The 14,884-nt window shown below is 34.4% G+C and overlaps 3 protein-coding genes across 3 annotated transcripts in view; 1 reads left to right on the forward strand and 2 right to left on the reverse strand.

Moving 5' to 3' along the window:
• LOC120628791 (tripeptidyl-peptidase 2) overlaps positions 1 to 4,442 on the reverse strand; it is a 36,133-nt gene extending 31,691 nt beyond the window's left edge. The window contains exons 1-5 of the mRNA XM_039897413.1: positions 4,274 to 4,442; positions 3,119 to 3,300; positions 2,903 to 3,034; positions 2,274 to 2,460; positions 545 to 692 (exon numbers count right to left, since the gene is read on the reverse strand). Of these exons, the coding sequence (XP_039753347.1) occupies positions 545 to 692; positions 2,274 to 2,460; positions 2,903 to 3,034; positions 3,119 to 3,300; positions 4,274 to 4,361 (737 nt within the window). The 5' untranslated portion in view covers positions 4,362 to 4,442. The remainder of the gene's footprint in view (positions 1 to 544; positions 693 to 2,273; positions 2,461 to 2,902; positions 3,035 to 3,118; positions 3,301 to 4,273) is intronic.
• A 3,777-nt stretch (positions 4,443 to 8,219) lies between these two features.
• LOC120632653 (mitotic spindle assembly checkpoint protein MAD2B-like) lies at positions 8,220 to 10,428 on the forward strand. Its single transcript, XM_039902604.1, has one exon. It carries the CDS (start codon positions 8,397 to 8,399, stop codon positions 9,000 to 9,002), a length of 606 nt encoding a protein of 201 aa, XP_039758538.1. The 5' UTR covers positions 8,220 to 8,396; the 3' UTR covers positions 9,003 to 10,428.
• A 2,052-nt stretch (positions 10,429 to 12,480) lies between these two features.
• Positions 12,481 to 14,548, reverse strand: LOC120635025 (gamma-butyrobetaine dioxygenase-like). Its single transcript, XM_039905934.1, has one exon. It carries the CDS (start codon positions 14,504 to 14,506, stop codon positions 13,256 to 13,258), a length of 1,251 nt encoding a protein of 416 aa, XP_039761868.1. The 5' UTR covers positions 14,507 to 14,548; the 3' UTR covers positions 12,481 to 13,255.
• Between the last annotated feature and the right edge of the window lie 336 nt (positions 14,549 to 14,884).

Below are 14,884 nucleotides of genomic sequence, written 5' to 3' on the forward strand. Positions count from 1 at the left end.
TTTTAAATAATTCTGAAAAGGTTTCGTATCACGATTCAAAGCTAGCCGACGGCAATTGTTACGCCGACGTAACTTGGACGTGGTGCGGCCGCTTCTTGGTTAGCAGGCATACTATGGCTAACCCGTGGTTATGCACACGTAACAGGTTCAATAACAACAATAGGTTATAACAGTTCACTGCTAGACCTTTCCCAACGGGAGGGTTTGCCCGTCAACACCACGTTGGGTAGATGTTGCTCATCACTGCTTTCACACATTGTTGCTAGTCAGCCCTATTACTTTAGACGATTACTGTTAAAAAGCCTTCGAAGATTTAATATCAAACTATAAATTCAGCGACCAGTGTGAATCTCATGGTATGATGCAGATTTTATATCAAATTAGAGGTTTAGAAACCAGTGTCTGAATATGAGATTCAGAGCCATAGTGATTTCATTTCAATTCTTAAGCTTGCTATATAATTCCTTAAATAATTATAAACGCACAGGACTCCGAAAAGATAGGGGAAGAAGTTTTTGAAATAAAAATACTTATTTTGTCTTACCTCCAAACAGTTCCATCATGGAACAAAACACAGTCGTAAGTGGGACCTAAATCGGTATATTTCTTCTCTGCCTCTTTCAATACCTCTACCCTGGTCTCCAGTTCCTCTTTCTGTAGTTTCTCTTCTTGACTAAGGGTTGTTTTTGAGGCTGCAATTAAATAATCATCATCATACACCAAGTATTAAGTTCCTACTGATGCGCTATGGTATGGGTAGGAAGATAAGCAATGAATAAAAAACATAAATACTTTTGAAATACATATAAACACCCAGACACTGAAAAATCATCACACAAACATTTTCCAGTTGTGGGAATCGACCCCACGGCCCTGGACTCAAAAAACAGGTTCACTGCCCACTGCGCCAATTGGCCGAAAAACGGCTTACATAAATGCCTTAAACCCGTAACAGGTTAGCGGGCTACCAATTCAGGCAATATCATCATTAATCAGGTGGTGAGATTGCAGTCAAAGGCTACCTTCTAGTAGTATATAGAAAATAAAAATACTATGAAAGGGCTTGACATTGAGTTAAAGTTGAGGCATTGTTCCTAAATAAGGGTACCTATTTGATAAAAACTTATTATCAAGTATTTCATTACATTCTTTATTTGTTCAAACATTGCAAACATAGAAATCCCATGGTTAATCACTGATAAATAAACTCTTGTATTGATTAAATATAAGTTGTTCACTGACTTCATACTTTTGTACTTATTATAATGCTTTAGTTAAACATTCATAGAAATGCAAAGTTGTGTACAAATTTTAATGTAATTGCATTGACTTCTTTTGAATTAAATACTAATAATATTAAGAGAATGTGTCTGTTTGTCACCTATGTTTAACCATATCACCAATCTTCATAAAATTTTGCACCGATAAAGCTTGCATCCTAGAGACATAGGATCTTGAAGCAAACTTAAGGCAATATTTTTTTATTAAAATGCACCAAATATTGTTGCAAACTATTGCTCAGAGAAGAAAAAAAGAATTCAATCCAGAGAAAACGTTCTTCTTCTTTCAGGAAATAGCTAGTATTTAATAAAACTATGGCTATATCACACATTCTTTTCTCTTCTCTTTTAACATTTCGAGTTAAAGGAGAAGAAAAGAGAATGTGTGACATTCATTTGTATTCTGTTTTTAGTAATTCTACCAAGCATTATGAAAATAAGGATTAATTTGCTACACTCCGCAAAAATCAGGAGAATCTGCATGGTGTATTTAATAATTTCTTCAATCCTTATACTGGACACCATCTATCTATCTTGTAATGAGGCCCGCTACAGCGGATGCACTTCGACCCTCCAGGATCTTTTGTGCTCCTCTGGACACCAACCAGAACTTCAGCAATGTACCCTCTACTCTCTAGAATAATAGTTAAGACTTACAATTATTCACTGTAAAGTCAACATCTCCTTGTTTGTATACTGTGGATTATATGGATTGAACACAGATTCTCCTGCTTTTCACAGAGTATAGCAAATTAAGCTTAATTTTAATAATGCTTGGTAGCATTACTACAAACAGAATTGCTTGACATGTTAAAGGAGAAGAGAAAAGATTTTCATAATATATGCCTGCTTCTATCGAATATTCTACTAAGCTTAGGGCAAACCTGATAACTATTTCACTAACAGTTAAATTAAAATGCAATAAATTAAGCAAACTATTACTTTTCAATGCTCATATGCACTTAAATTATTTTTCATGTTTTTACTACCTACCAACTTCATTTTCAAAATCCTGCAACTGTTTGCTAGCCTGTGCCAATGCAGGCTTATGACCCACATCCCAAAGGTGCTCCTTTCTGTGTTCTTGTATTCTCTCTTTCACTTTTGAAGGGTATATACTAAATGGATAGAGGACTCCTGTGCGCCACTCTCCTGTTGGGTTATTCCAGGATTCTGGTATCTAGAATAATATATATTACTTAAAGAAACAATAATTGTAATTTATTTTAACAGATTAAAAAAATATTTATATTTAATTGTCTCCAATTTTTTTCCTTATGTATCATGGATCTTAAATGGGATATATACTGTGACAATAAAAAAGAAACATCAACAAGGGTTCAAATTCCACAGCAGTAAATTATTGAGTAATATTTAGAAAATTACTTGTAATTTATAACCTAATAGCAATAGTGATTTAATAATTTAGTTCATGCATTAACCAAAACGTGTTCTACAATTTTAAAAAATGACAAAGAACAGCTGTAATCCTTTGACACAAAGAGTCAATGACCTTGTGACATTCGTAAAATTAGACCAAAAACTATTCGAAATTAAATAAATCCGTAAAGTTCTTTTAAGAGTTTGGGAGTTATAATTAGATTTAAAAAAAACACAATTACTTTCAGTTTTCGGCCTGTGGTACCGGTAATACATCCGTCCACAACCTTCCGAATAATCGTGCTAGTGTCCACATCGCCGCAACCGCTGCAGTCGAACCTTTCTATAACTTTAGTTTCCCCTGTACTGGTCAACTAGAGCACAAAATAACGTCCACATTAGTGTTAAAAATTAATAAAACTGTAAACTAAACAAATCGTGACAAGTCAATTTTTTACCTTAAGACCCTCAGCGGCCGGATCGACGCCCGAATCGAGAATTGCAATAATTGTATTCCTGCCATCATACTCTGGGTATTTATTTAAAAATGTGACAACCCCTGTTTCTTTTTTCGGCATTAATCCCCAAACAGGAAAATCACAATCGATCGGTACGTCTGCCATATTTGATGACCGTGTACCTTTTGACAGATTAAAATAAAACTCTTAAGTCTTGACCTTGACTTTTATTTTCGTTAGACGAAATTAGACGAACCAATTTCTTAATGGACTGGGATTAAGCAGAACAAATTTGAAAACTCTGTATACACAGCCTTATGGGCAATTGTCTTATATCTATGGCAACAACTATTTTTGTTTTATCTGTATATTGGTGGTTGTACACTCTCGTCAGAGTCCGTTCTCTCGCACGCGCCAGCTTTACTCATCATCATCATCATCATCTAATATATAACTGTGGCACCCATTGCCACTACAGCTTCACGACTCATTGGCCTCATCGTCGTTCCATTTCGGATTTAATCATCTTTCTCTGAATGAAGCCTTTATAAGAGGCTTATAAATGTTAAATAGCAACCATGTGTCGGAGCCTTTACGCCCACTGAACACTGACCTGCCACTGCTACACACCGTTCAGAGTTCTAAAATTTAAAGTTAAGGTTCACGAACAATCTTATTACAGCGTCAAATTTATAGCGCCAAAATGTGTTATTAAGTCTATTGCAGCTAAGAACAAAGTGAGAGCAGTTTAAAAAGTCATTCAGGTCTTGAGAGGAATTTTGTTGTAGTCCAAGAGATTATAATGTGTGTACTCTGTAGGTGCAACAGAATCTACGCCTGTGAATTACCCGTTTTGGTTATGACTATCCTGTTGCCGGTGGTTAAGTCCTTAAATTTATTCGTAACCCATAGGTAACACGTTTTCAATAAACTCACCAGAGTTATAGTATTAAGACGGATATGGAGAATCCATGGCTCAACTCGTTAAGAACTAAGACAGCGAGACGAGAGTGTACATGCACGCACGTTTAGAAAAATAATTTTAACTATGAAGATTGAATAAGTCCAATATAGAAAAATGATTCTTACTTTATAACATAGATTTTAAAAGTGAAAATCAAATCAAAATCTAAATAAATACGATTAACTTCTTACCTTGTTTTTCATTGCACTGAATTTGCTTTGGGATGTTATTACTAAACGATCGCAATAAAGAATCACTTTTTCTACGGACAGCTGTCATTTTCAATCTATTGAAATCCGAGTAAATTTTGTAATTTTGTTTAAATTTCAATCTAGTAAATATGTGGTATGAAATATTACCTACTTTCTTCATCATTACTGCAGGCCTAGGCCTGCCTGGGTTGGGCCTTTACCACATTCACAATTTAACCTTAGGCAACGTAAGTAACAACTGTTTAAAAGTATTAGATAACAAGGTTTGGAAGCAAAGCTTACCATAGATTATAATATATTAATACAGTATTTTTTCTATGCGGAGCTATAAATATCAGCTCTCATGTGAGGTCACCATGAGTTAAAATAGTAATTTGTTTGCTATTATATTAACCCATGTATAACTTAACTGGTTTACTTCATGTTTCTGTATTAATGTACTAGGTTAAAGTTTTAGTCTTTCCTATTGTAACTATTGAGAGTGAAGTGTTTTGAAACTCTCCTGTATCCCATCTTCATCAGTTCTTACTCCTCATACAGTTTATTACTTTTCTATTGAAAGAAAAATAATTACAATTAGTTTACCAAAAACCAAATAAATCACATAGAATTTATTTAACTTACTCTTCCTTGTAATTTGTAGCCAGTTTTATAATTCTATCTTTTTACTATAGCCTACTTAAAATAAAAGAATCAGTTGTATTTTGAGTTATATTTGTTTCTCTAAAGCTATAACAGTTAGTGTATATGCCCACCAAATTTTTGTTGTCTAACTCTAACCAAATACTACTCATATAATAAATTGTGACTACTATGAATAAGTTGTGTCTATTTCTGTAACCAAGTATATAAAAATCTTTAAAGAAAACCCTTAATGGCTGAAGTTTTCAAAGAGATTCTCTTAAAAACAATAAGGTTTTTTTTAAATAAGATAAAACAACATATTGATGTTAATCTGCAACATTATGAAAAAATATTGCAAGTGATAACAACTAAGTCACCGGGAAATCTTTGCATTGTTGGAGTCCATACAGGACTGAAGTCAAGGTTCTCAAGTATTGTGTTGAAATATTGGCAAATTCAGGTGCAGACAATTTGAAGGCAACAACTAGTTCCTTTTAAATTGTTACTTTTGAAGTATGCTATTAAACCAACATATTTTTTAAAGTATTTGTTCAATCCTTAGATTGGACACACCATAGGGCCCGATATGCAGACCCTAGTTTTAATTATTTTTAATTAAAATAAAATAAATTTCAATTTTATTCCAAAAAGAAAACTTTAAATACATGAATTTGCTTTTTTATATTCTAGCACCACAGACGCTCACTCAATTCTCGATTGGACCGCGTAAACTACATGCGTGACCAAAGGTTAACTGGAAATCCTTACAAAATTAATGTAAGTATGGTAAGCTGTTTGAGTTCAAAACTCACTTAATGTACTATTGTTGTACCGTCACATAATCTATATCGATATCAATATTTTAGGAAAAAGGGGAATATTAGTGATAAAGAATGTAGCAAATAATATGCATTCTCATAAGATTATAGTGTAAGCTGCTATTGTGAAACTCTCCTTATCTGTGCTAGATTGGCAATATATAAGTATTTATTGTTAGAATGCCAAATGCCAAATGCTGATGTGATGTTTACATGACAACTTAGATTTGAACTCAAAAGCAATTTAAAAAAAAATTAGTAAATCACTGCCACCATGCTTTGGTCATTGTCAAAAGATTACTACCTATTTGCAAATGAATTTTTTTATTTTAATAATAAATAATTGAAGCTCACTTCTCCATTTTCTAGCATTAAAAACTTTTGCTGTGAAGTATGTTGACTTTGTAATTAATTAAAACATTTATTTTTCCAGGGTTTGGATTCATTGCCAGATAAATAAGTTGCAAAATGTAGTTACAATAATTTAAGGATACATTGTTTAGATTATGGTGAAAATATAGATATGCTGATGCAGTAACAATTTTTTTTATTCTAGTATTTAGTTATATTAATTAACTACTATGATAGCAAAAAGAACGAGAGAAGATGGTGAGGTCATACAAAATCAGTTAGGCTTTACGCCAGGGCGAGGAACATCTGATGCAATATTAACATTACGACAACTTATGCTAACTGCATATGTTCTTTATTTACCTAGAAAAAACATATGATAGAGTTCCTCGAGAGGTTTTGGGGTGGGCTATGTAATACCTGGGAAGTATGTAAGGTTTCTGAAAGAAATGTATACAGAAGTGAGTACAATAGTGTGGTCAGAAGCTGGCATTACTGACAAATTCAATGTAGGTTAGTGGCAATGTGGATAGTAGCAAAAGGTACTGATGAAAAAAGAGTAAGTAGACGTGACCAAAATGCTAATGTTGAGATGGATGTGTGATGTGACAAGAATGTGAAAATAAGAAATGAGTATGTAAGGGGAACTGTAAAAATAGCACCAATGACAGAAAAGATGGAGTGAAGGAAGTCATGTTACCAGACGAATGTAAAATGTGTATGTGGAAGGAAGGCAAAGGACAAGAGGTAGACGAAAGAAGAGGTTTGATTATGTGATAAAAAAAATGCATGTAAAAGGTTTTGATTATAAGAGCTGTCATGTTGTGCCGAACCCACGTAGCGTGAGATAAATAAATAAATGTACTATGACAACACATACATCGCCGTCCAGCCCCAAAGTAAGCGTAGCTTGTGTTATGGGTACTAAGATGACTGATATTTTTATGAATAATATACATATATACTTATAAAATACAGATCAAAGTAAAGTGGTATTACCATTGTAAATTTCTTACTAAAACTTACAATACCTATGTTAATAAATAAATAAATAAATAAATATGTTTCTTAATGATTGACTACATTAATATTAACATGTTAGTTTTAGTGAAAATTAAACTTTTTATAAAAAAGCTTCTATTTCAGCTCAGTTAATAGTCAACCGCTTTCTCTCCTGGTGGTAAATTATAATGCCCTCTAAGATGGTAACAGGCTAACCTGTTAGATTTATGGCAGTTTATGGAAAACCCATTCTTTAATCGGTTTCTACAGGACATCGCAACAGACTTAGTTTGTAAAAATTTCGGTAAAAATTTTCGGTGTGGTAGTTACCACGGCTATGGCCGAAGCCTCCCACCAAACCAGACCATAGAAAATTCAGAAATTATAAATTCAAAATTTTAAATTCAAAAATTTTACAGTTTGGAACCGAACCCGAGACCTCCATGAGACAAAAACGCCTGGGAGGTCTTGAACACACTACAAACTAGATTATATAAATAAATAAAAATAATTGTAGTTCTTGTACTTGACATTTATATTATTTGGTGGTGGATGAATTGGAGGTCGCATTGAGTAGATACTTTGTCCTTAGTCGTTTTGACTTCAGGACCTTAAAGGAGAGAATAATTTGAAAGGTAGTTGTTTCGGAGCGAAACGTGCGTCTTTAGAGGGTAGGTCATTTCCGAAGATTTGTTTTGTGTGGAGTATAAGGATTGAAGAAATTGTAAATTACACCATAAAGATTTTTCTCTTCGCCGAGTAAAGCAAATTAAGCTTCATTTTCATATTATAGTTCCTGTAGTTTATCACTAAATTAAAGTTAATAACTAAATACTTTGTTGGAGTTTGGAGGGCAAAGGGAGTATGAACATTTTACGTGAACCCTAAAATGCCTTTAGGCCTAAATAAAATAAATCAGGACATACCTATTTATCGCATAGGTACCTATCAATTCAATTTCAATTCTTGTTTATGGCTTTTGTCTGTGCCAACTGGGCACAAGGTACTTCGCCAATGTCTTGTAGATGAAGAAGGCACGAAGGAGATTGATCGGATAGGTACCTATCAAAATAAAGGTGGCAAAAGTTACAGTCACTAAAGTGTCAGGCGACAGCTGACTCATGACATTTGACAGATGTTTGTAGCCTGTGACATTTCACTTTTTCAACTTCAAAATTCGTGTTGTGGTTTTGTTGTTTTTCTAAATAAATGGGAGGTAATTTGAAAAATTCTCCTCATCATTTTCCTCGGATAGGTTTAACTACCAGACTTTACAATTGAGAGACGCTCGTATTATTCAAATCGAGATGGACGCTTGTTTTGTGGACGTCACAGTGGAATTCTTAGCTGTAGCTTTCCACAGTATATTGTACTACGCCTCCATATATCCGAGGGTTATTTTTGAAACGAGGAAAAAGTACAGCGTTGTGGTCTACCGGTGTCTGCACCCTGATGTAAATCTATACATCGACAGATGCTTGAAAAGCATCGCGGAGGCACTGAAAACAGATGAGCTGCATAGAGTGGAATTTGCCGTGACGGATACGAGCTTCACGCCGGGGATTAAGTTTGTTTTCGACTTTGAACGCATGGCTGCTTACGACGACACAGCCGATGCGTATTTAGTGAGATGTGAACAGAACTTGCGCGCTTTTTGTTTACTCTTAGCGTCGGTGAGTCAGAAGTTCAACGGTTTCCCAGCGGACAGTAGCTTTGGAATCTATTTATACACAAATGAATCAATTGAAGTGGCATTAGCGAGCATGCCTCATCTAGAAGACTTCCCTCTTATTGAAGCAGAGGAGGAGGTTGAAGAAATGGATAATATTATGCCCTTAAGGAGGTTCTCCATCAGGAATTACAGTATAGACACTTACATAGAACTTCCTAAACCATGGACATTTTGTTCTTAGTTTCTTAGACTTTAGATAATTTAGATTTATATTAAGTGTTATGAGGTCTAAGGTTATTTCCACTGTTCAGATTTCTTGCGAGTTGTAATCAGCTTGTGCAGTGGAAATGTTAATCAGCAGGTTATTTTGTGCATTTAAATGTTAGGCAACTAATAAACAAATTGCACCATGATACAAGTTTTGGCACATTTGGAAGTGTAGTTATACAAAATGGATTCCACCAGTGTTGATATAGTTAAGATACACTTGAGCCTTACGAAAACGTGGGATAACATTGCCACAGCTATTCAAGTGTCACACTTCAACTGAAAACATCTTTCAAAGCCATAGGGTGAAAAACACTGCTTAACTATTGCAATGTTATGCCACATTTATATGTAAGGCTCACAAAACTACCACAATGCAGGTTGAATCCTTTTGCTTTAACTAGGCCTATTTATAATACAAGCTCCAAGCTCTGCAAGTACATACATGCAAACAAAACTTACGTACATGTTGGAACTTGCACACTGAAGTTTAACAGATTTCTAACCGATTGTGATGATTCTATAGTGTTGTAATTTATGATTGTTAATGCCCTAGTGCCAGTGAGATGCTATTACTTACAGTGAACCTGACAAAAACTTTTTTTTGTTACAGTAATAAAGTTTTTGTCTGGTTGGAGGCTTTGGCCATGGCTACTTATCCTACTATCAAAGATGTGTAGTAAAAACGAAAAAGAGTGATTGGTTACTTTCAGGTTGTATTACAGGGATGCGGAACTTAATTTTGCAGCTAGGGCTGGGATGTGACTAGTATTATTGAAGACACATAATTTTTTTAGTAAGACGTCAGGTAATCTCTTGGTTAAAATAAAAAGCTGCTTGAAAATATGTAACAATAATGTTGTGTTTTTAGACATTATTTTAATTCTACGCTTTTGTCCTGTCTCAAGACAGCTAGCTCACTTGTTACTTGTCACAATCTAAAAAACATGCTGACTTAGAAGTATTTAAGTACAATAATTTAAAGACTAACCCTGTCGGCTGTGGCAGCAGTTGTAACCAGCTGTAGTCTGTGAATAAGGATTTTCACCAAAACGGACCTAACCTTTGGAAATCATAAATTCTTTAATTTAGTCTCCACTAAAAATAAAACATTGTTTAACTGGTAAAGTCATACTCACTGCTGTAATTACATCTCACTGTCTGGCAATCACACTTGCCTAATGTACTGTGCCTTTATTATGAGATATGAATACATACAATTTTTTTAGACATTTTCAAAAACCACTCTGACATCAGAGTATAGGGTCATTTCGCTTTTTTGCGTCCACTTAGTGGAATTGTTAGGTTTGAACGTGAAAAAAAAAATGTCCGTGCGGTAGTTTTTAATCAAATATGGTTGTAATGTAGTCCCTATATAGTCTTGTCAAGTTTAATGCACAGTTTTGGACAACGCATCTGATGTTTTATTCTACACAGGTACAAATAGCTGAAACAGGCGATTTTCCCATTTTGCGTCCACAAAATCCAGATTGCTTCCGACTGTGGACCAATTGGCGTCCACCTGTTTAGAAATAATTAGGAAGGGAAATAGGAAATAAAAAGGGAAGCTTGTGATTTTAATCAAAACATTTATTTAATACCTAATTGCTGATATCATAAAAGTTAACATAAATTGCACTTCAGGATATTTTTTTTTCTCCTCCAACTAACTCCATTAATAGATTCACTATTATTTCGAATATCATGTCGATGGCTTTATACGATTCTATTTTACCATTTCGGTACAAAGCCTTTAAAATTGGCCAAGTGCGAATCGGACCCGCGCGTTCCGTGTTTTATTTTATTTTTTAATATTTATTGTTATAGCGGCAATAGAAATATATCATCCATGAAAATTTCAACTGTCTTACTATCACGATTAATGAGCTACAGCCTGGTGACAGACGAACAGCGAAGTCTTAGTACTGGGTTCCTGTTTTTACCCTTTGGGTAAGGAACCCTAAAAATGGAACAAAATTCAAATATTGGCAAATACATAAAATAATTTTCGAATAATAATTGTATATTTTTAGGTTAGGTTATAAAGAGTATATTTAAATAAAATTATATAAATTTTACTCGATTATTTTCGTGTGATAAAAAGATGGACGCAAAATGTTATAGGGTTTCTTATGTAGGAAAACTGTGCGTTCAAGTCTGATTTTTGACATTCATTATCTTTTTTTTATATTTCTAATAATATGGACGCAAATCGGCCATCATATTATGCATGTTAATGTTGTTAAAATTGATAGGAAGTTTATATCGTTTCGTATTTAATTAAACATACCAGCGGACGCAAAGTGGTTTTTTTATAAATTTTATGTACCAGTTCGCGTCCACCTTATATAAAACTGTCAGTAGAAAAATATAAGCATGTTTGTGCTTATATTTTTAGTTATTCCTATAGTGTGGTTCACAATTAAGGTCTAGGGATAACAAAGTATTCTAAATTTCACATAAACACCTTAAATACTTACCTTGAAAAGTACAGCTGCTCACTATTTTTTTTACAACAGATTCGCGCGTCAGCACTTGTTGGTTGCACACGCAAGATTAGTTTATTTTTCATTAAATTTGGGTTGCACGCACAGATCTTTTGTTTGTGTGTGAGTACCTGTCATAGGTCCGAACATCAATAGAAGCGCTCTTGTCTAGATTGGTTTGTCGGTATTGTTATTTTTCACTGTTGTAAAATAGTGTACCGTCGTTTGGAAGCGAATTGGGCGTCGGACGCGAAAAGGCGAAAAGACCCTATGTACCTAATTATTTTTAAATTATATAATTGTGTTTATACTTACTACAGCTAGAGCGCCTAGCGAAAACAGTAGTGTTTAGGATGAGGAACATTGGGTTTGTTTTAATTTCAAGCTTTCAATTGCCATCTGATAAAATTTGTTAACAGAATTTGTAAACAAATTTTTATCATTACCATCAGTATCGTAAGAAATGTGGTCCAGTGCATTAGTTCAAATTAAATAAGTGGCAATAGTCAGTGATAAGTTTGTGATAATAGTGTTATTATAAGTAAAACTTCTTAATATTGATTATAAATAAACGTAAGTCATTAAATTAAAGGAGAAATATATAAGTTTATCAATTAAGAAAAACTAATTTTAAGTTGGAGCCAATTCGAGCTTAGTTAAATGACGCCTCGGATACATTTTATTTTTAGTGGATAAAAATAAATTACGTTTTTTATAAAAACAATAAATCTTCTTTATTATTTCTTTATTTACAGGTTTGCTCTCCACTATGGACTGACTTTAGTCATAACACTTATAGTCTAGTCGACAAGTTGAAAATGGTACAAAAGTTATTTCAAGTTAAATTGAAATTATAAATAATGGAGATACATTTCCGAGAGTTTTTTATTGGAAATATCCTCCTCTTTCAGAATCTTTCTTTTGAATTTTTTTAAATATTAATAGTTTAGGAAATATTGGCAAAAAACGATCGCATTCTTAATTGTTTATAACTTTTGCAATTTATTATGTGCTAATACACCCCTATGGCATATTTTTCTAGGCGTCATTCCGGATCCAATGAGCTATCGCACAAAATTGTAAGATCAGTAGTTATCTCTATTTTGTACCATTTTCAACTTGTCGACTATAGACTATTACACAGATCATAAACATCCAATGATTTCAATCATTAATACTAATTCATTTTTTATGTTAAATCGGTACAAGTTTTGTTTAATAGGTCCATACTTGAAATAAATAACGAATTTCGCGGTGGATATATTTTACTAATATGAAATTAAGTGATAAATTATAAAGCTGGATACAGATATCTATCTTCTGCCGAATCGATCACTGTATCCGTATCTCGTATGTGGACGGATTATTTTACCTACACTATCTGGAAAGGCCGCTGCTCTGATAGGATTTTCGACCGGCCCTTCCATATTGAGTGCGTTTTTGTCCGATCATCAAAAGAAATCTTACTGAACTGGTCAATTTTATATGATAAGGAGTAATCTGTAAGGCGTCATGAGATACGAAGCTTGATACGATACAATGAAATGATACGATGGTCGGATCTGACAAATTTTACATACCTAGACGTGGTTTAAAATCTACATATTTGTTTACAGCACCATACCAGAATACTGTAATAATCTATTTAGTGTAATGATCCATCATCTTCCGAAAGGAAGATATCTCGCTGAGGCACGGTTTCAAAGGACAGTATTTCTTAACGGTCTAACGGTGAATGTGTTTAAATTCCTTCTAAAGGGTTTAGTTTTGCTTTCAAGCATCTAAGTCGTGAATAAATTTCATCCCAATCCACATACGCTCCAATTAGTTTCCTTACGTTATCAGATTTATCCTCATATGCACTCCTCCCGTGCAGCAATCTGATGTTATCAAACACAAGAATGTCCCCTGCCTCAGTCTTAAACTGGGCAGCAAACTTTTGGTTTAGCTCGTAAAAAAGACTGTGAGCTTCGTACCACGGCTTAACAGTTTCAATCGGACCGGGAAAGTGACTGCCTCTCTGAGGTACCGAAAAATTAATTCTTTTAACATAACCGTGTCTATCTAAGCATATAACGGAAGATCTGTATAGTTTAAAGAATTCGTTGCCATGTTCAACTCCCACGTCACTCCACTCCACTTCTATATCTGTTAGGAGTTTGTACTGATCTGGGTAATTGTTTTTCATATAGCTGGCAGTATGATGACCATCCGATAAGAGATTCTCCCCACCCTCACTTAGGGTTTGCACTAAACAGTGCAACATATTTACACCTGGACAGTATTCGTAGTATGGAAGATCAACATGCATTTGCAAATTGCTGGACAAATAGGCAACGTTGCTGGTATTGGCAACGTTCTCTACGATAAACTTCACGCCATAGTGAGTTCTTTTTGTGAAGCCAATTTTCTCCACAATTCCGTCTAAAGCCGTATCACAATTTGGCGTATTTTGTATCAGTGCGACGCCGTACGTGGACAAATCTTGTAACCATTTATAAAGTGCGGCTTCTGAATACAATATCCTTTCGTAATCGTGCTTTGCGCATACTTTGTGGAAGTCTTTGCCATGCCAGGGTGTTTTTACAGGTCGGTACAGAGTTTTGGTGTATTTCAGTTGGTCTTCGGGCATGAAACTTCGGAATTTCAACCAGTTCAATGCATATCGAGACACATGATCGTCGTCCCAGGTTACTTGAACAGATGTTTCGTCTTGGACAACGCTTTTAATACTTACGTTGACGTTGAATTTGCATAAGTTCAGGATGCGGCTCTTGGCTGACTGATGGAAACACTGTTCACATTGGCAGTTGTCCCTGAGCCACACGCTCGGATATTTCAACGAGTTGCCTTGAAGGTTGATATTTACAAAATCGTCTTTATTAGGTAAAACACTGTTCAAATGAAGTTTATTCGTTTGAACCACTGTCTGAAATAAATTTAACAGCGTAACTTTTTTATTCGTATCACGTAAACTCCGTAATAAGATCATGTTGAACTTTGAATAGCACAAATGTGTAGGTATCTACGTTCGTGCGAGATAAAGGTTACTCACATTGTGGCAGATAAATGATCCCAGCTAATTACAGCTTTATTACATACTCGTTGTTGTAATAAAAATATTACCTATAAGATAAGCTTTTGTTATTACATTTTAGTCTGGTTTGTTAAGTACAACTTACATTTCTATTCAAGTACGATGCATAAACGAAAATCTTTATTGTATATGGTAGATTAATGATGATGATGATGGTGACAGGAGGGGAGGTTTACATATCGAGCCGGTTCACAGATACCTATGGAGTACTGATGCTATATTCAGAACCGTCCCAGTGTCGTCATTATAAACCCATTACAGATCAGGGGTTTC

The sequence above is a fragment of the Pararge aegeria genome, chromosome 2, assembly GCF_905163445.1.
Source record: "Pararge aegeria chromosome 2, ilParAegt1.1, whole genome shotgun sequence".
In the NCBI taxonomy this organism is placed as follows: domain Eukaryota; kingdom Metazoa; phylum Arthropoda; class Insecta; order Lepidoptera; family Nymphalidae; genus Pararge; species Pararge aegeria.

Bases quoted from the DNA above. Each gene is read 5' to 3' on its own strand.
- LOC120632653 (XM_039902604.1), top strand. From the start codon at position 8,397: ATGGACGCTTGTTTTGTGGACGTCACAGTGGAATTCTTAGCTGTAGCT.
- LOC120635025 (XM_039905934.1), bottom strand. From the start codon at position 14,506: ATGATCTTATTACGGAGTTTACGTGATACGAATAAAAAAGTTACGCTG.